We start from the raw sequence: 21,237 nt of genomic DNA on the forward strand, positions 1-21,237 counted from the left end.
GTAGGTGATTTTTATTCTTTTTTATAGAAAAACGACGACAAAAAAAAGAACAGCCTTTATTCCCATCACCGCGATTTCCACATGGATATGACGTTGGGCGGGCGCTTCCGAAATGCCCAGGTTGAGTCACGCGGGGACAACCCCGGGGTTTGAAGGTGGAGAGATTTCTTCGTCCCGGCCGACCCGAACACCCCCCCCCCCCCCACCCCGCCGCGGTCCGGGAGCCCCCTGGCGGCCAGCGACCGGCGCGGCGCGCTCCTTGCGGGCTCGCGCTCGCCTGCGCCGGGCTCCCTTTGCACACTCCCTCCTGCCCCTGGTCAGAGTGCTTTGCAGAGAGCCGCCGCTGGGCGTCACAGTCACATGTCGGAAAGTCCCAGAGCCTGCTGGAAATCCCCGAGCTCATATATTACCCGGCTGAAAGAAAGGAAAAAGAGAACTTGCGCAGTCGTTTGCTTCAAGTCCAGCTAGGAGCTGGTGGGGGTGGAGCAGCTGGGAGAGGAGGCCGGCGGTGGTGGAGAGACATCCTCCAACAGCAGTAGCAGCCTCAGCTCGGCCGGGGACCGAGGCAGGCAGGTCGGCCGGCCGGGACTAGCGCAACCCTTTGCACCGCGAGCCAGCCTGCTAGCTTCAAGATGCCCATGGAGCGCCCCGCCACCGCTGCTTTTACGAATGCTGCCAACCTTCTCGTGCATTAATTCGGGACTTTTGCATTTCGTTGGGCGCTCACTCCTGCTGCACTAAGGTAACCCCGGTCTTTCTCTCCCCCCCCCCCAACCTTCCAGGATTCGGGGCGAAGCCGCCTTAGGCCATTGCGGAGTCTCGGGCGCGATTAGTTGTTAGCCGTGAGTTTGGCTCTTGGTCTGGCCGCACGAGTTTGGCACAGACAGTGACCCTGAGCTTTGTTGCTTGACAGCGAGCATATTGCTTGCAGCTTGTGGTGATGGGATGGGGAGAGGAGGAGGGCAGGGCTGGGGGAGGTTGCCTGTGCTTGCTGCAAAGATGTTGGGGGGTGGGGGGTGGGGTGGGAAGGGAGGGTGCACTTCTGGATTATTGCAGAGGTCTGCACCTTTAAGATAACTTAAAGATGATTCGGAGACCTTTAACTGCAATGGACAGGATGTCGGTCATAGTCGTTCAATTAAACTGACTTTAGATGCTATTAAAATTTTGCGCTTAAAAATATCGCTCTGCTACTCGAAGCAGAAAAAAACTCATTTTCTGCAAAGGGCTACAGAGAACATGTAGAATCAGGCCTTCTCTATTGTGCAGAATATAAATAAAGGATAATGTATTGGAAATGACAGCAAAATTTTACACTCATTTCCCCAGGCCTTAGCTGCCGGGTGTTTTAGGATTGTGTGGCAGACAGAGTTGACATTATTATTGTTGTTGCTGTTGTTGTTGTTATTAGTTCCAGCTGTGGAAAGGTTCAGGAGATATTTAAATAACTCTGCTCCAGTCCCACCCCTCCGTTAGCCAGCTTTATCAGGCTTGGTTGTCCCACATCCTGCCACCTGGCCTCTTCAGGAAAGCTAGGGTATTAAGAATGAAGCTTAGCTCCCTTGGATTGGTTTGAATCCAAATCTCCCTGCTTGCAGAACTGTTTTTCTTAGTGAAACCAGTCTGGTTCAAAAGCCATGGTCTTTGAGAGCTGTTTGTCATTCTACCTGATTAAAGAAACAGTAATAAATAGCCCTGAAGTCTGAGACCACTGAACAGTGAAAGATTTAAAAGTAATGACAAAAGTTTAATATTGGAATAAAAGAAAAGGAATGATTGCCTATGAGGAAACTGAGGCACAATTATACCTTCATGCATTTATTCAACGACCATGCTAAGTGTAAGGCATCCTGTAAGGGAGTCAAAGAAGATCAAAATATAGTCCAAACAATGATTCATATATTCTTCTGGTTTAATGTGCTTGCTTCTGCCCTCTAGCAGTTCTCAGAGTACAATTTGGGAATTTTACAGCTTTGGATTAGTCTTTTCCAAAAATGGAATTTGAGTTTTTGTTGATAAATAACTTACAGATTTCCATGTCACACACCAAAACACCTGTACAAAATCGAAAAAAAAAAAAGAAAAACCAAAAGGAAAAAAGAGAGGAGGCCTCTAGAGATGAATAACTTCTAAAGAATTTTGTAGTTCCCAGTGACAGAATTTGGGGAAATTTTTGTGAAATGAGTCAAAGAAATATTACAAAACATCACATCATTTTTGACATCGTCACAAAACTATTTCTTCTCTGACCAGTATATAAGTCTTTTTTTTTTTTTTAAGAAATGTTTACTATGTGTCCCCATGTGCAGAGAGGTCCAAGAACTGGAAACTTGGAGCAGTGTATTTTCATTTGTTTCAGTGGGTAGTTTTGGAGGATGAAGGCCCATAGTTATGATTGAGTTGCTTTATGTTCTTGAAAATTGAGGTTTGAATGGGTTTTATATGGATGTATTTTGACTCTCACAGTTTAAGGAAGACCTAGAGAGATCTTTAGGACTAGAAGAAGCAGTGAATAAAAACAAAGTATTCTTCACCTGTTTTCTGAGATTAAAAAGCATTTTTGGGGCAGCTAGGTGGTACAGTGGATAAAGCACTGGCCCTGGATTCAGGAGGACCTGAGTTCAAATCCAGCCTCAGACACTTGACACTTACTAGCTGTGTGACCCCTGGGCAAGTCACTTAACCCTCATTGCCACACACACACACATACACACAAAAAGAGTCATTTTGCTCAGAGCCCTTCTGTGAGAGAGGTCATCATTTGTTCCCTTTTAATAGATAAAGCTGAGATCCAAATAGTGCAAGTGACTTGTGCTGGGTCACACAGAGTGGAAGCCAGGATGCAAGCTCAGACCTCCTCTCTCCAATAGATTTCATGCCATCGTATTTTCCTTTCAGGTCAATGAGTTTTATAAACAGTTCTGATGGAGAAATCAAGGACATTTTGAAAGACCCATTTCTACCACACTTGTATATGTTGTATTATTATGTGCCATTCTTTGGCCTCCTTGCTGCTACCAAGAGAAAATCACTCTCATGTTTGGCTAAGGGAAGGAAGAATTCTTCTCCTGAAGTCACATATTGCAATGTCAAATTGAAATTGAAATTGAAATGAACTGAAAAAAATTCCACTGGAGAAAAACCTTTCATGATTTATAGTAACAATAATGAAAGAAGTATCAGGGTTCATAGTGATCACCAGCATTTTGAAATCCTCTAGGGTAGCAGATGTCTGCATTAGTTAATAGCTTGTGCATTTTGATAGACCAAGGTAGAAAGTAAGGGTCAACACCTCTAAGATGTATGTATATTTGTCTTAGAGGGTAGATTAGTTCTCAGCATTGGAAGACTGCAGTGGAAAGGTTTTCTTGATATAGGACCAGAGCCAACTCTTTCTTGATGCATATCTTTGACACCTTGGAGGTTCAAGAGTTATATAAAGAAAGGGAGATACTTTGGAACTACCTGAGGAAATACCAGGATGTTTGGAAAATGTTTGGGGTTTTTTATTGTCTTTTTTTAAAGTGAGATGTGATGATGATGGGGAAAGGGGAGCGATGAAAACACCTGGTGCTTGCATCCCAGTTGGCTTGTCAGCCAGAAGTGGCTTGATAGCTAGAACCTAACTTCATCCCAGCTAGAAGTTAATCTTTACTGGCCTCACCGCTTCTTCATCTTTCTTATGTTTTAAGTTGCATCCCTGCTAAAGGTTCTAAAAGTTCTTTCCATTTCCTCTTCAGGGCCCTCATTTTCTTGTACTGTTTGATCAGGCATGAAGGCCCCTGGGGGTGAAGAAGAGAGAGTGACGCGCAGCCACTAGTTGGTGTCTGGAGTACAAGCAGCCAGTTTTATTGATTTAGAGCTGAGTAATAAGTGAACTCCAATTTTAACTATTACAAGTACTAAATTATTAGTGACCAGTGTGGGACCTGAGGTTCTTCCTGAGGGATCCCAGGATGTTCCAAGGCATTATTGACTGCTTACTCTATACAGTGATTTCTAGTATGCTAGAAATTTAATCTCCTTGAAAGTAGGAATTGTTGCATTCATTGTACTTTTACCCCCAACACCCAGAATCATGCCAGCACATAAGGAATACTTGTTGATTGATCGGGAAGATGGCATGACATAGTAAATAAGATTGCAGGACTAGGGAAGTCAGGAAAACTACACTGCCTTGGCCCTCATGATTCCCGACTGTGCACCATGGCCAGTTAGCCTTGCTCTTCCTCAGTTTTCTCTTCTGTAAAATGGGAGCTAATAATACTTTTAATAATAAGAGCATAACTTCAGAGGAGTATGTAATTCTAAGCTCCAAAGACATAGGGAATGGAGATGGGAAACAGTCTGCTACAGTAGAAAGAATACTGGCTTTAGACTCAGGGAACCTAGGTTCAATTCCTCCCCAAGTCACTTACAGCTTATGTGATTGTAGGCAAGTCACTCCACCTCTCTGGACCTCAGTTTCCTCATCTAAAAAGTGAGGGGGTTGGGCTAAGTGGCTTCTCTAAGGTTCTCTTCCACCCAGCTCTAAATCTATGAACTTGGAAAAAGTTTTAAAAAATAAATAGCTGCTGACTTTAAACAGTCATGGGGGAAAATATCAGGTATTGTTTTTAAGAGAAAGAAGAGATTTTCATCATCAGTGGTTTTTGATGGCATCGAACCTCAGATTTCCTTATAAATGTTTCACTCATGCCCTGTAAAGAAGAGATGATCAATATACCTGCTGCTTTTAAGAATGCATTGTTTTCACTTTCCATTGCAGTAAAGAAACACAAGGCTTAAGTTCTAAATACCAACAGCTTAGCAGTGATAGGATCTCTTGGTTGTTACTTGGGGGTGGGCCTATCGGCAGCCAGTGGCTACACTGAGTTCCTCCGTTGATGTTTTATGGTTCAGAGTAGTTGGTTCTCTGTGAACCTCATTCCCCTGCATCAGAGTCAGAACCAAAGATGAGACACATATTGTGTACCTTTGCTCACAGGCGGGATTGGCTGTATGACAGGCATTACTTAAACATGGGTTATTCCCCTCCTCCTCAATGCCTACTCTCCTCCTTCCTACTCTTGTATAGGTTAATCTTTAAAAGTGATGTAACTTGCAATAGTCCAGTGTGAGTAAAACTTCCAATACTACCAACAAGCATCTTGGGAATAGAGGTGACAAGGATTCAAATCTGTTGCCTCCCTGTTAGGGTAATGACAAGATTCAAACTCTGATTTCCTATGGGTAGATGTATCAGAGTATATATTAAGACTAGCCTAATAGATTGGTTTTGATTTTGCTTTTTTTCCTTCTCAGGTATTTTACAACATGGCTGAACAGCAGGTTCTTCCCCAGGCTTTGTTTCTGAGCAACATGAGAAAAGCTGTGAAGATAAGAGAGAGAACCCCTGAAGATATTGTCAAGCCAACCAATGGGATCATTTATCACTTTAAGACCATGCATAGATATACAGTGGAGATGTTCAGGACTTGTCAGTTTTGTCCTCAATTCCGGGAGTTTATCCTTGTCGCTCTAATTGACAGGAGCATCCAAACTTCACTAGAAAGCCAGAGAAAGCTCAACTGGTGCCGGGAAGTTAGGAAGCTTGTGGCACTGAAAACGAACGGTGAGTTTGGCATCTCTTCCAGATATGAATTTGGGTAGATCCTGGGGCTCCAAGTAAAAGTATTCTAATTAAGGGGTTTTTTTTGGGGGGGTGACACTTTGACAAGATGGGTCTCCCACGTGGTTGTGTTTATGTGCAATAGCTAACCCTCCATTATAATCAAATGTAAAATGCCTAACTGGATGATTCAGCTGGCATGGAAACCTCAGTAAGGAGTGTCATCTATAATGCGAGGTGTCTTTGTTTTGTGTTATGTTTTATAAAGCAATGAAATGTGTTGGAGTAGAGAGCACTTGGAGGGTTAAGACAATTGAACTGGGGCACTTACAGTAATATGTGACCTTGGGCAAATCATCTACCTGGTTTTGTACATCCAGTTTACCACCTGTAAAAAAATGCCCATTGTGGCTCCAGTAAACAAGGTTTTACAGAGCTCTAAGCCCTATCGAGGAAAGACCGATTATTTATACAAAGAATTTAATGTGTACTTTGGCACATACAAAGGTGGAGGGCTCATGGTTTTCAGCATCTTGCCAGCTTTCTCCTTAAGCTCTGCTGCTGCAGTGGCATCAAAAGGCAAGCTCTTAACCTTTTTGGAGGTTATCCATGTTCATGAACCCCCTGAATTCTATCCACATAGCCTTGGTCTATGATGCCCAGGTTAAGAACTGCTGTTCTGAGGTCTCTTCTAGCTTTAAATCTACTGCTGATTTCTTACTCTTCTCTTAAGAAATAATAGAAGCATGTTAGATTTTCCCCATATTTGAGCTGTTTTCCATTGGTTGTTGCTTGTGATCTTTCTTCCTGGCATATTTTATTTCCCCTTCTCCCCTTTTAGGCTGCTGATAGAGTCTCCTTAAAAAACATAGCAGGTTCACAATTTAAGTTTTTTACTTAGTTTTAAATTATTTCTGGTTAGCTTTTGCTGTTTCTCTAAACATGGTTTGGTTGTTTGGATAGTTTCTTGATGTGAATGTAGACATTGCAGTCTGTGGATACATACTATGACTGCTAGAAAGCAGGCTAAATAGGATTCTTATTCCTGGGTAAGAAGCCGGAAGCGCAGTTATTTCCTATCATCAGTAATATTGCTAAAATTAGTATAACCTTACTGGTAAGAATAGAGGACATTGATGCTTGATGACCATTGTGAAAAGGCAGTTATCCAGAGATGAAACAGCTTCAATATTCAGCATCTTTGACTGGGAATGTTCTATGGATAAATACCTTTTAAGGACATCAATAACAATGATAATAGTTGAAATGTATGTAGTGTACTAAGGTTCACAAACCACTTTCTAAAAAAAAAAGCATACATTATTTCATTTGATCTTTATAACCCTTAGGGGATAGATGCTGGAGTTATTATTCCCATTTTACAGATGAGAAGAGTGAGACTCAGAGAAGTTCAATGACACAGCTGTGGGTACATAGCTAGTTAAGGACCTGAGGCAGTTTCTGAACCTAGGTCTTACCTGACTCCAAGACCATGTCTTTCTACTCTCCCCAGGTGATACTGCATTAGTTGTTGTCATGGAGAAAGTGAGATGGATTGTTTTTCTACACAGCTCCTAATAGAGAATGGGTTTTGTTCTGGTAGACAGACACAAATCGTTTTCATCAGTGATGTTAAGTGGGAATCAAGCCAGGATGCAGTATCTCCTGCCTCACTGGGAAGTGGTTTTCATTTGCCTTCTCATTCATTACCAGGAGGGATGGAGTCATAGGAATGGGTGGGGATTGAGGAAGGGGAGTGGCCTTGCAGAATTAGGAGTTTGTGAAACACCAAACAATGCTTAGTAGGGAGTACTTCCCGCATAGTAGGTATTTGTGGATTGACTCAGATTTGTTGGTTGTGCTTCATTTTCTTGAGGGAAAAGTGCATGGGAAATGTTTTCTTTTGATTAAAGCATTTTCATAAACTGCATTTACTTTAGAAGAGATATGAGCATACCTGCTTGTAGGAATTGGGGTGGTATTCTCTAGGCAAAGACGTTTTTAGGCTTTTTTTTTAAGGTTACAGTTGCTTATTTTTCCTTCCCTCCTCTTCCCCCCAACCTCATTATGAAAATTCTATTAGGTCTGAAAAAGGGAGGAGAGGTATTCAGAAAGAAAAATAGAATCAGAACAAATGCCATTTTGAGTAATACAGATTTTTCCCCCTAACCTAACCTATAGGATGGATTATATAAAGATACTGAATTGTTTGGAAGTGGAGGGGAAAGAGAGGGTAGGTGATTCACAATGTTTGCATTTGGGGATATGAGACTAGAGTGAATGAGGAAGGGAGTAGGTGGTATAAAATTGAAACTTCATGCGAAAAATTCCAGCGTCTATTGGCTGCTGCGATTTCACTTGTATAATGAATAGGCCTATTCCAGCTCACCCTAACCACACCCACTTGGAAAGTCCAGTATGCGCTTCACAGTTTAAATGTCTACACACCAGAACAAAAAGTACAATAGCAGTTGCTCAATTGCTAGTCAAATAACTTGGCACTGGGGAATTCCAAGTGTTACTGAGGGAATTTTGTACTGGTGAGTCTCAATAAAGAACTGAAAGTAAGAACAAGGAAAAAAAAAAAGCCTTATCTTTGCTCTAGATTTTGCAAAGGGGAAATTTCAACAGAATGTAATAGTTGCCACACTTCTGGCCTAGACGCAAGACTTAAGTGATCCTTTTCCGTTTATTTGTCTGGATGTTTGTTTAGCCAGACTTTCTGTATAATGTTCATGATTTAAAAAACAACAATACCAACAACCAAAACAAAACAAAACAAATAAATAAATAAGGGAACAGAAAGAATGTCAGTTTAAGGTCTGTCTAAGTACTTTGAAAAACTTGATCAGGATGAAAATATTATGAGACTTCAAAACTGTTGGCCTAGCCACATCAGAAAACAGTTTATCTTGGTTTTAAGCAACTGTGGGCTTCTCAAATAATTAAGGATCCGGCGCTTGTGGGTGATTGTCTCAATTTAATACAGCAAATGAAACACATATTCAATGTCAAGCACTGTGCAGCTTATGATGATTTTCCCTGAAGTGTTTATTACTTGAGAGTTTGAGAAAATGCAAGGTCCATAAGGAATTTATGATTTTCTTCTTTTGAGTAGTCCCCAAAGAATGCCTTTTAAAAATAGTCACAGTCGGGGCAGCTAGGTGGTGCAGTGGATAGAGCACTGGCCCTGGAGTCAGGAGTACCTGAGTTCAAATCCGGCCTCAGACACTCAACACTTACTAGCTGTGTGACCCTGGGCAAGTCACTTAACCCCAATTGCCTCACTAAAAAAAAAAAAAATAGTCACAATCAGGGGCAGCTAGGTGGTGTAGTGGATAAAGCACCAGCCCTGGATTCAGGAGTACCTGAGTTCAAATCAGGCCTCAGACACTTAACACTTAACTAGCTGTGTGACCCTGGGCAAGTCACTTAACCCTCATTGCCCCCCCCAAAAAATAGTCATAGTCCCCTTTCTTGGAAATAGTGCCTTCAACACTTCAACCCTGATTGCTGGGAGCACAGGCTGTTTTGTCCCGAGGGATTTTCAAACCCATATTTCCATGGCACGTTAGTTATGGTTTTTAATGAGGAGCTGGGCATTTAAATAAGTACTTTGCCATTTGCTGAAGAAACAAGCACCACACAACATTCCTGTGGGGCAGCTTTGTCTTGTCAGCCCTACATTACGAATGAGAGGAAACTCCCTGGGATCGAGGGTAAAGTGATATAGCCAAGTCACTTCAACGTGACTCACCAGCAATCCCAGTCCCATGCCTGGTAAGAAAAGCCAGGACTGCTTCCTGATATTTGTATGTTCACCCAATGCCTTTGCCCTTGGAATTATAAAGCCCCTATGTCACTGCCCAGGATGAAAAAGCTGAAAGGGCACAATTTGGGAATCATCTCAAGGTGTTCTCTAAGGTGTGACAGAGTGGCATAGTGGAGAGAGCCCTGGTTTTATGGCTCCCAGCAAATCCTTTGATCAATTCACTTAGCCTGTTTCCTCACCTAGAAAATGGGAGATAATAATGCCTGTAAGCACCTTCTTTGCAGGGTTGTCATGAGGATGAAATGAGATCATGCATTTGCTTGGCAAACCTTAAAGCACAGCATTTATGTCATGACTATTATCCAGTCTAAGCTCCTTATTTTACAAATTAAGAAACTGAGGGAGTTAGGTGACCGTAGTAGATAGAGCACTGAACTCGGAATCAGACTGGAATTTAACTGTTGCCTTAGGCACTTACTTGTTGTATGACTCTCTTAACCTCTCTGCCTCAGTTTCTCATCTATAAAATGAGAAGATTGGACTCTAAATCTCTGTTCCTGTAATGACCACAAAGGTTCATTGGCCAGAGCCAATCTCTGGGGGTCAGTCCTCTCTGTACTATTACCTTTATTAAAGATAAATTTGGGGTATCCATTTCATTAAAGAAGAATCCCCTTCCTTCTCCCCACGAAAAAACTAAACTAAACAAAAAACAGCCTCCCTCCCCTCACTATTTTTTTTTTTTTTGGTGGGGCAATGAGGGTTAAGTGACTTGCCCAAGGTCACACAGCTAGTTAAGTGTCAAATGTCTGAGGCTGGATTTGAACTCAGGTCCTCCTGAATCCAGGGCCAGTGCTTTATCCACTGTGCCACCTAGCTGCCCCCCTTCCCCTCACTATTCTAACAGTGAAATGTTAGCAGTGGTCCTGGGGGAGATGATTTAAATAACAGACACCTAATGCCTGGCATATAGTTCAATAAATGCTTGTTGACTAATCAAGCAGTTGATTAAAATCCATAGCTCAAAGACTAAACCCCATTTGTCCTGGAAAGCATTTCCTAAACAAATTCCTCTTCTTTTCTCGGTCCTTCCCGCTTCTCATCATTTTCATGTAAGTGTCAATGAAGGGTGCTCACAGTGTATGTGCTCTTTTCCCTAGGGGATGGGAATTGCCTCATGCACGCTGCATCACAGTATATGTGGGGTGTTCAGGACACTGACTTGGTCCTGAGGAAGGCACTATACAGCACCCTGAGGGAGACTGATATCCGCAACTTCAAATTCCGTTGGCAGCTGGAGTCTCTGAAATCCCAAGAATTTGTGGAAACAGGCCTCCGTTATGACACCAGGGTAAGAAGAGTAAAGTGTGCTCCGAGGGAAATACTAAGTGGTTAATTCTCTGTGCATGTTTGTGGGGGAGGGAAGGCAGAGCAGGCAGGGCACAGTTGTCTCAGATGACCTTATGGTGTCCGAATTCCTGCCTCGGATCCCTCATAGAAGAGAAGAATCTCCAAGGAGGATGGCTTTTTTTTTTTTTCAGCAGTCTCTCCTGCTTTTCATGTGTCATTGCCCTTACATGCATTATTGAGCCAGTGACTCAGATTCAGGCATGTTATATATAATCCAGCTCATCTCTCTCCAAGTCACGAGTATGGAATTTTTGTGGACAATCTGGATGAAGGTTTTTAATCTTATGTCACTTCAAGGTTTTTAAAGGTAGATGTCCCCAGCTTCCCTCACAGCTCCATAAGTGGCTTCAGTTTTGAGTTTGAATGGAAAAAGTCGAAAGGAAAAGAAAAAGAAAAAAAATGATGGGGGTGGAGAGGGAGAAAGACTGTTAGGGTATTTAAATGATTTTTATAGAGAAGATGAAAAGTAAAACCGAGTGGTACAAATGAATACACATAAACTGGTGTAAGGGAGAGGGGGGAAAAATTATGTTAAATTACCTTTTTATTTTTTCCTTAGAATTGGAATGAAGAGTGGGACAATCTTATCAAAATGGCATCCACAGATACATCAGCGGCCCGGGGTGGGCTTCAATATAATTCACTTGAAGAAATCCACATATTTGTTCTTTCTAACATCCTCAGAAGGCCAATTATTGTTATTTCAGGTGAGAATCATATGATTTCAGTAGAGGTGTTTTAATCAGAGTACCTTTTAATCGATGAGATATAGTCTAAAATTTCACTGTATTTCCTGTGATGAAAAAAAGAAAAAAGCTATATTGGCCTAGTGCCATAGCAGTGAATAGTTGAAAGTCATTTGGTGTGCCTAAGTCTCATTGGTTTATTTTTTTCCTCCTCTTTTCCTACACAGACAAAATGCTGAGAAGCTTGGAATCTGGTTCCAGTTTTGCTCCTTTGAAAGTTGGTGGAATTTATTTGCCTCTCCATTGGCCTGCCCAGGAGTGTTATAGATATCCCATCGTCCTTGGTTATAACAGCCAGCACTTTGCACCACTGGTCACTCTAAAGGACAGCGGACCTGGTAGGAAAATTAAGCTATGACTTAAACTCAGCTTATTTTAAACGGTAGTGCTAATTGTCTCCATTCTTGTTCGGAGTTGTTGCATTCCTGATTTAAATGAAAATATGTCTTTCAAAATGTTTGTTAATTATCACATCATCAGGTAAATACAATGCTTGCTTTACCTAAAAACAGTGGAGTATTTCTGAAAAGAAGCAGAAGAGTTCTTTAAATTATGCTCCTGTTAGAATTCCATCTGAGGGTTGGAAGTAAACAGAACAGAAGCAGAATTAGAGTCCTTTTTGCCAGTTAAGCGATTTGGGTTTTAAGCAACACTCTCCTCAACCCCCCATTTGTTCATGCTGGAAGGGACCTCAGAAGCCCTCATTTTACAGTTGAAGAAACTGAGGCCCAAGAAGTTAAGTGACTTGCCTAAGATCACTTAATAAAGTAACAGGGTCAGGACTTGAAGCCAGGTCCTCTGACTCCAAACCTAGCACTCTTTTCTAGTGTACTGTTTATGCAGAAATGTTCTTAGCATATTTATGATTTCATGCACCAACCCACTGAGTAGAGTAAAATGTCCGTGTCATTTCTCCTCAGAAATCAGAGCTGTTCCACTTGTTAACAGAGATCGAGGAAGGTTTGAGGACTTGAAGGTTCATTTTCTAACAGAGCCAGAAGCAGAGATGAAAGAGAAGCTACTCAAAGAGTACTTGACAGTGGTAGAAATCCCTGTGCAAGGCTGGGACCATGGGACAACTCATTTAATCAATGCTGCAAAGTAAGTGACTTCTCTCAGGTGCTTTGTTTAGCATTTTTATGCTTTATCCTAAGAATATACTCAAGCAACCTCCCCCCTGAAGTGGAGCCTTAGTTTGTTGGAATCTCCCTCTCTCCGCTGAGAAATAAAATGAGGACTGACCCATTGCATTCTTTTGGAGGTGTGAATGAATTAGGAATGCTATATGATTGATTCTTAAGCTTAGATTCAGGCAGTGCAAACCAGTTTCAGGTAGCATATTTGAACAAGAAGAGTCACTGAGAAACTTTTTAAAAATGTATTTTAGTCAGATTCAGTTTTAATTCCTACTTTGATGGACTTTATATATTTACATATTTATTTAGACTATTTATATTATATATTAGATGTATATTTATTTAGAATATTTATATATTCTTTAAACCATCATAGAAATTCCTGGAAATAATAGCCTTTCATAAATCAGGTATACAAAGAACAAATACAACCCACATTTTATTTTATTTTTTCCATTAACAAGTAATTTTTCTCCTTCTGACCCTCCTCCATCTGGGGAAAAAAGAGGGAAATTAAACCCTTTTTAACAAATATGCATAGTCACACCAAACAGTTCCCACATTAGCTCTGTCCAAAAATGTATGTCTCATTCAATATCTTGAATCCATCACTTTTTAGGAGGTGGGTAGTAGCATGGTTCATATTGGTCCTGTGGAATTGTAGTTGGTTACTGTATTGATGTGAGTTCTTTGGTCTTTCAAAGTTGCTTCACTTTACAGTATATAATCTATATTTCCTCTCCTGCTTGATTTGGGACAGAGAGAGAGACACAGAGAGAGACAGAGAGACTGGTACAGTCTCCTTATCTTCTCTTCTGTCATCATACTTTGATTGGTTCCAGAAATGAAGGTTCACAAGTCCCTGGGTGGAGATCTTGGGGTGATTTTTATAGCATTCACATAATTGTCACTAGACCAAAGGGGGGCCAGACAAGCCCCAATTGTACATTGTAAGCGTGGTTCAGATTTAACACAGAAATGCTGTCCCTCCTAGCCTCTTTCTCTGGGAAGCCTTGGCTCCTTCCTTTGAGGTCCTGTTCCAATTCCAAGCCCAACGTGAGGCCTTTCCTGATTTTCACAGTTATCAGTTCTTTGCCTGCCCCTCAACATTACTTTTCTGTGTTTTGTATTTACTTTCCCTGTAAATGTTGTGTCCCCCCAGAAGAACATAAGCTCCTAAAGACAGGAGCTATTTCACTTATGTCTTTTTTATCCCCAGGGCTCCAAATAGTGCCTGGTACATAGAAAATATGTAATAAATGCCTGTCAAATCAAATTGAATTGAATTGAAGTTAGAGAAATCCCTGTTTCTCCCTGAAGATTTTAGATATAAGTAAGAGATCGCAATGAGAGTAGGAACCAGAGAGATGGAACCAGTGTCCCAGTGTTAAGAAACTGACAAACTAGTGCAAAACCCTTCCCCAAATTAGAGGCATATAAAAGCAGAGAGTGCCTAAGGACCATGCCTATTTATTAGTGACCACCATGGTCACTAATAGACACGGACAAAGGGAAGCAAAATAGATGCATTTGAAATATGAAGGTAATTTTGGGTTTCAGGAACTCAACATTTTTAAAATATATTTTTGACATATTTTGATATATGGAAGATTTTTGTGGGGGGTGGAGTTAACTCTCAAGTGACTGAAACCAACCTTTGTTTTCCCCTCAGCACTCTAGGGCACTGAGATGTATGGTTGGTCGATTGGTTGGTTGGTTGTCTTTTGTTCTCAAAATGACATCACTATGTTAGAACTTACACTGTGGCTGATCAGACCCATACAAAATACTTGTCAGGGGATTCATTGAGGGCATTTTGGAAATGAAGGTCCTATAATATAGTATTCACTTTCAGCCAGTTGTATAATGCTTATCCTGGCAAATTATCTGTCTTGATTCTTGCCCTACAGGTCAATGTTATAAATGCTGTCCTTTTTTCTTGGTCTCTAGGTTGGATGAAGCCAACTTGCCCAAAGAGATCAATCTGGTAGAAGATTACTTTGAGCTCGTTCAGCATGAGTACAAGAAGTGGCAGGAGAATGCTGAGCTTAATCCCGGAGAGGTCCATGCTAGGAATGGGCTGGAAGCCCACCTGCCCCAGCTCTCCCTCATGGAAGTCAAATGTGAAACCCCAAACTGTCCTTTCTTCATGTCTGTGAACACTCAGCCTTTTTGCCACGAGTGCTCCGAGAGGCGGCAAAATACCCAAAATAAACCAAGAAAACAGAACTCTAAGCCAGGGGTGGAGAAACTCATGGGTATAGGCCTGGGCACTTCTCCGGGGGAAACTTGTGAGCCTGCTGGGTGGAAGCCTGAGGAATCACCAGCAGTGGGACCTCACTCTGCGCCCCCGACCGCTCCCAACCTCTTTCTGTTTAGTGAAACAACTGCAATGAAATGCAAAAGCCCCGGTTGTCCTTTCACCTTAAATGTGCAGCACAATGGCTTCTGTGAACGGTGTCATAATACTCGGCAGCTCAATCCTGGCTGTGACCTGAGCAACCACAGGCCTTTGGATCCTGGGAAGTGTCAGGCGTGTCACCAGGATGTCACCAGGACCTTTAATGGCATTTGTAGCACTTGCTTCAAACGGCCTACAGAACCTTCCCCTGTCATCAGCTCCAGTTTCCCTCCTTCCTACCATCAGAGATCATTCTCTGATCCCTTGCAGCTAAGCCAGAGTATCCATCAGCACCCCTGCCGCAGAACTGGTCACGAGGCCTCTTCCGGAGCTATCTCCCAGGCTGGACAGAATCTGGAGAAGAGGACTGGAACGAGTAAATGCCGAAAAGCTGGTTGCATATACTTTGGGACTCCAGAAAACCGAGGCTTTTGTACACTGTGTTTCATCGAATATCAAGAAAATAGCCGTAAGTAGAACTATGTATCCTGTGATATCATTTTATTTGTTTCCTTTCTTTTTCTTTTTTTTTTTTTTGGTGAGGCAATTGGGGTTAAGTGACTTGCCCAGGGTCACACAGCTAGTTAAGTGTCAAGTGTCTGAGGAGGGATTTGAACTCAGGTCCTCCTGACTCCAGGGCTAGTGCTTTATCCACTGCGCCACCTAGCTGCCCCTGTGATATCATTTTTTAAAAAATAGCTGTCATTTATGTTGTGTTTTAAGGTTTGCAGAGCCATTCACATGTGGCTAAGTGGCTTTGACAGAGATCGCCTATCTTTGCAATTCTATCACAACCCAAAGAAAGGGAAACAATCCGGGTCTCACAGCAGGCATTGTTGGCTAGATACAAGATGACCTATTAAATACTGTTTTGGCTAAACTCAAGGAAGCAGTAGAAGTTTAGGGATAGAAGGGGAGCAGAAAATTGGTATTCTCTTAACCTAAATATAAAATTGGAAATGAATTTGCCCTAAGTTTCCTGAATTTCAACTAGGTGGAAGCAATTCTGATTCTAATCAAAATAATTCTGTCGAAGGGGGCAGGTAGGTGGCACAGTGGATAGAGCACTGGCCCTGGATTTAGGAGGACCTGAGTTCAAATCCAGCCTCAGACACTTGACACTTACTAGCTGTGTGACCTTGGACAAGTCACTTAATCCTCATTGCCCCACAAGAAAAAAGAATAAAAGAATTTTTAAAAACCAAAATAATTCTGTTGAGAAATAGTAGTTCCACATGATTATGGCCTTGGGTTACAACTAGATTGTATACTTTATGCCATTAAGGAGAAACATGGGCATATCTTCAGAAAAAGGAGATGAGCATGATGCAAGGGGGTTACCAAGTCCAAAGCATTACATAAATGATGTCATGAGGATGAGAATGAAAACACATTCATGTAGTAAAATATATTGTCTTTCTCTCTTTTGTGATTTCAACCTGACAATTTCCCAAAAAGTCAACATTGATAAAACTTCTATCCAGAGGATACTCAGGAGAAGGGATGCTGTTGTTCAGTCATGTCTGACTCTGCCACTCCATTTGGGGTTTTCTTGGCAGAGATACTGGAGTGGTTTGCCATTCATTCTGCAGCTCATTTTACAGATGAGAAAACTGAGGCAAACAGGGTTAACACAGCTAATAAGGGTCTAAGGTCAGATTTGAACTCAGGAAGATGAGTCTTCTTGACCAGAGGCCCAGCACTCTAGCAACCCCAAAAGAAGGGATAGGAACCAATCAAAATGAAAACGTGAAAGCAGGAACTGGCTTTTTCATTTGTTTTACCTTTGGATCCCAGAACCCAGCACTGTGCCTTGCCCATAGCAGAGGCTTAAGAAATACCAAATTAGATTGGATTAAGGGAGGAGAGTGGCTTTCCTTGAAGAGGCTAGTCCTGCTAGTCCTAGCTGTGTGACCCTGGGCAAGTCACTTAACCCCAATTGCCTCACCAAAAAAAGAGAGAGAGAGAGAAATGTAAAGAAAAAAAAAAGAGCTTGTTGGCTATACGGAAATATATAGCCAGTGGATTTGTCTACCCAGTTCCACCTCCCCTCCCCCTTGATCATTTTTGAATGTCTGAAGGCTATGCAGAAACTTTTTAGAGATCTTTTTTCTTTAGAAAGCTCTCTGTGCTTTATCAAAAAGTAGGGCTTTATTTATGAAAAGAATGTTCCAAAAGTATCATTTATCCTCTTTTGGGGGGGGGGGAGGTTTGCTATCTAATTATAGCAAGATGGTTATACTCCAGTTTCCTTCTTTACAAGCTGCAGTCTGCATTTGGAATTGATTTACTTTTGTAATCCTCACATCTTCGTAACTGCTTAGTTGTCCAATAGTGACCGGCATCTGTTTCATTCCAGGTGACCCCCCTGCTTCTGGTCAGACTGATCCCTCAGCCTCTAGATTCCAGAATGCCATTCCCTGCCTAGGGAGAGAATGCGGCACACTCGGCAGTACCTTGTTTGAGGGATACTGTCAGAAATGTTTCATCGAAGCCCAGAACCAGAGATTTCACGAAGCGAAAAGGACTGAAGAACAGCTGGTGAGACAATCAGAGGTACATAGGAGATGGTGGCCAGCCCTACCCACAGGAGGTCCTTAAGCCCATTAGGGCAGTGTACTTTCTTTCCCAAAGAGTTACAAAAAAAAGAAAAGAAAATACACCACAAACCCTTGAGGGAATTAATTCCCTTACTGCAAATAAGTCTCAAAATTTATCCTGGCAGCACCTTCCCAGTTGGGCATTATTGAAGCACAGTAAGTCAGGGCAAATTCTCCTGGCTGGAATTAGCTTTAGCCCTCATTTTCAAAAAAAATGTGGAGCCTTCCCGACACACAATATGACATTTCAAGATAATTCCACTGTGGATCCATGTAGATTGGGGCAGACCCCTCAGTGACTGGTCAACACTCATTCTCAATAATTGCCCGTGTTAGCATTGGGAGACAGGATCAGAAGTAACCAGCATGCCAATTGCCTCCTAATTGGAGTGGTGAGGGGAAAACTTCACTGGTTGTGTAGTGGCTTTCAAAGTTGTAGGAAGGTGCTTATAGGGGGGTGGGAGAGGGGTGGGGCTTTATTAATCAGAAGACCAAGGCTCGTGTTTTTATGTGACCCACAATTATTCAGAGGAGTGAAGAAGTTAGAGTTTTTTTCATGTGTCCCTGCTATGGTACATGACACAGAGAGCTGACAGGATAGCAAAGCTGTGTAAAGTAACAGTAAACTCTTTGCCCCTGCTACTGTTCCCTCAAAAGCTACAGCTTGGCAGGATCTGTGTTACAAATAAAGATTTGAGGAAACCATCCTGCCTTATAGAATCCCCTTTGGTCTTTATTGGCACTGAAAAGGTGGGAATTTTAGTTTTCTACTTTTAAAGACCTTTACGTGAAAATCAGCCCATGAGTATTTTTCCACATTGTCCTGGAAAAGAAAGATAATGGTGATGATAAATTCAGAATGCCCCAGGAAAAAAGTCAAATGAATTCTATTTGTTTCTTTCTTGGGCTTTACAAACTGACCATTCTTTTGAATTTTTCCATTCAGAGATCCAGCCAGTGCCGAGACATTCAGCGAACAACCCAGACCTCTCAGAGGAAAAAATGTGCCAAAGCGGCATGTAAGAATTTTGTGGCCCACAGAGGGGAAGAGCTGTGTACGGAGTGTCAGCGACATAATCAGCGACTGGGGCCTGGCATCCACAGAGGGGAGCCCACGACAGAAGAACTGCCCAAGCAACGCTGCCGAGCCCCAGCCTGTGACCACTTTGGCAACACCAAGTGTAATGGCTATTGCAATGAGTGCTATCAGTTCAAACAGCTATATGGCTAATGGAAACTAGCCAGACCACCTCCCAGACATGAAAGAACACTTTCTTGGGGGGCCAAAATGGTGATGTCCTGTAAACATTGAGCTGTTTCGCTTGAGGGCTGGCCCCTGGAATCGGGTATACTAAGGAAGTTTTAGTATAGGAGAGGAAGCCGTTCACCAGGGGTCTGGCAGCAGATCTGGTCACCCGAGGATTGTGGGATCCAGGGCACCTCTAGAAAAATTAACCTTCTGCCCTAGGGTACAAAGTCTTGCGTTTGGCAGTTGTTGATTTCTAGGATCACCCTAAGGCCACCCCCCTGCTATGAGTTCATACTGTTTCCACATCCTAAGACTTGGGGACATGGCGAAACCTGGAATGCCCACTGTACCTGGACACATAACTTGTACTTTTGGGTGTGAATACCTCCCTCTCACCTTGCGAGTCCTATCTGATGTTACAGGGCAGAGATACACATTGGAAAGCATGTAGAATGCTGAATCTCCTTTTGCCTTAGCCCCCAGCTCAGTTAGTCTCATGGGCAGCTAGGTGGTGCAGTGGATGGAGCACAGGCCCTGGAGTGAGGAAGACTCATCTTCCTGAGTTCAAATCCAGCCTCAGAGACTTGCTGTGTGACCTTGGCCAAGTCACTTAATTCTCTTTGTCTCATCTGTCAAATAAGCTGGAGGAAATGGCAGACCACTCCATTACCTTTGCAGAGAAAGCCCCAAACAGGGTCGTAGAGTCAGACACGATTGAGCAACAACTCCAGCAGCAGCAAGTCTCCTGGATTTGAACCTGGATTCTCCTGGTTAAAAGACCTTCCAGGGGATGCTCAAGCAAGCTCAGGGAGAAAATGTCTCCAAGGAGAGGCAGGAGCCTGCCAAGTATTCTTTTCCCTTATCTGCTGGTTCCTGTCACATGGAATATGACAAAAGTGGACCTGTTCATGGATTCTGGAATCAATCAATAGCTGCTGAATCTAAGTGACAAGGAGAAATAGGAGGTGAAATGAGGAAAAAAAAAAAAGCTGCTCTTTTTTTTCCCCTTAATATGCACCTTTTTAAAGACAAAACATTTGGGGTAGATGACATAGCCTTTTTAGTTGTCACTATCCTCCCCCTTAGAGCAATTGACATGACGTGAGGTATGAATGCCAGTTGTATACATATATAATTGATTTGGGATCATAGATGTAGATCTGGAACCTCAGGGGTTCTCTAGTCCAACTCTGATTGTACACACATGGAAATTGAGGCCCAGAGAGGCGGCCAGACAGGTGGTAAGCAAAAGAAGCATGGTTTGGACCCAGGTTCTCTTGACTCCAGAACTAATCATATGTCCTTATATTATATATGAGGGATTGTTTTATAATTAGATTATATATTGCCCTATCTGTATAAGAGAAAACATAAGTAATAACCTGTTTTTTTGGTTGTTGTTTGGGCACAACGTGCACAGTTTGTAAAAAGAATCAGACTTGCTACCTTTTTTCAAGGGAGTAAAAACTAAGGTTATTCTTTGTAATTGTTGAAATATTTTCATGTGATTTACTTTATTTATTTTATTATAAACTTCTTGGTTATTTAAATGTACATTTCTTCTATTTGTAAAATAATAGAATTTCTTGTGGGGGGTGATGAATTTATTACAGTTCCTATTGTGGAATTTGGACTATTCTTGACCACTGTGACAATATGTCTCTTGCCTAAAAAAACACTTTGGTTCCCTTCTGACAGAAAAGGGAAGAAATAAAAAGTAAATTAATTCAATTCTCACTGTGATTCTTCTGGGACAACTGCCAAGGGCCCCTTTTCCCCAGCTGCCGTAAGAGGAAACTTGCCCACGGTCTGAGATGAGACTGGAATGGGGTTGGAAAACCTGGCAGGAATTGGGTGGCATATTGTCATGGGCTCTGAATGACCATCTCCTTGAGGCTGCTTCCTGAGGGATTAGGTAGAGAGGTTTCATATCCAAGGACAGAGAGATCCAGGTAGATCAGAAACAAAGCCACCAAACTTTTCCCAGAAGTAGCAGAAGGAGGAAGAAGTTTCCAAATCTCACTTATGTCAATGTAACGTTGCATCATTATTGTCTCATAATCAGGTCTGCTCCCAAAAGAGGAAATGAAATTTCCCTAGTGCTAAAGATTGCCATGTATATTTTTGCTCTAGAACAAAGCTGCTTAAACTGGGTCACAACCCCATATGAGGTCATATGATGCGGGGATTGCAAAATATTTGTCAGTACATGTTTGATTTGTATACTTATTTTATATATCTATATACCTGGGATCATGTAAAAATTTCTTGGTAGAAAAGGGGTCATTTGTGGAAAAAAGTTTAAGAAGCCC

General features: G+C 42.1%; 1 protein-coding gene across 2 annotated transcripts; it reads left to right on the top strand.

The window, feature by feature from the left end:
- Positions 1–353: 353 nt before the first annotated feature.
- TNFAIP3 (TNF alpha induced protein 3) lies at positions 354–20,656 on the top strand. 2 transcript variants are annotated; one of them, XM_043963962.1, is made up of 9 exons: positions 354–742; positions 5,305–5,614; positions 10,544–10,734; positions 11,353–11,500; positions 11,707–11,877; positions 12,460–12,640; positions 14,626–15,545; positions 17,436–17,617; positions 18,623–20,656. In XM_043963962.1, exons 2-9 carry the CDS (start codon positions 5,317–5,319, stop codon positions 18,905–18,907), a joined length of 2,376 nt encoding a protein of 791 aa, XP_043819897.1. In that variant the 5' UTR covers positions 354–742; positions 5,305–5,316; the 3' UTR covers positions 18,908–20,656. The 2 variants fall into 2 exon arrangements, with proteins under 2 accessions (XP_043819897.1, XP_043819896.1); XM_043963961.1 differs by having other exon boundaries at positions 356–742; positions 17,436–17,632.
- The last annotated feature ends 581 nt before the right edge of the window (positions 20,657–21,237 follow it).

The sequence above is a fragment of the Dromiciops gliroides genome, chromosome 4 (genome assembly GCF_019393635.1).
Source record: "Dromiciops gliroides isolate mDroGli1 chromosome 4, mDroGli1.pri, whole genome shotgun sequence".
NCBI lineage: Eukaryota > Metazoa > Chordata > Mammalia > Microbiotheria > Microbiotheriidae > Dromiciops > Dromiciops gliroides.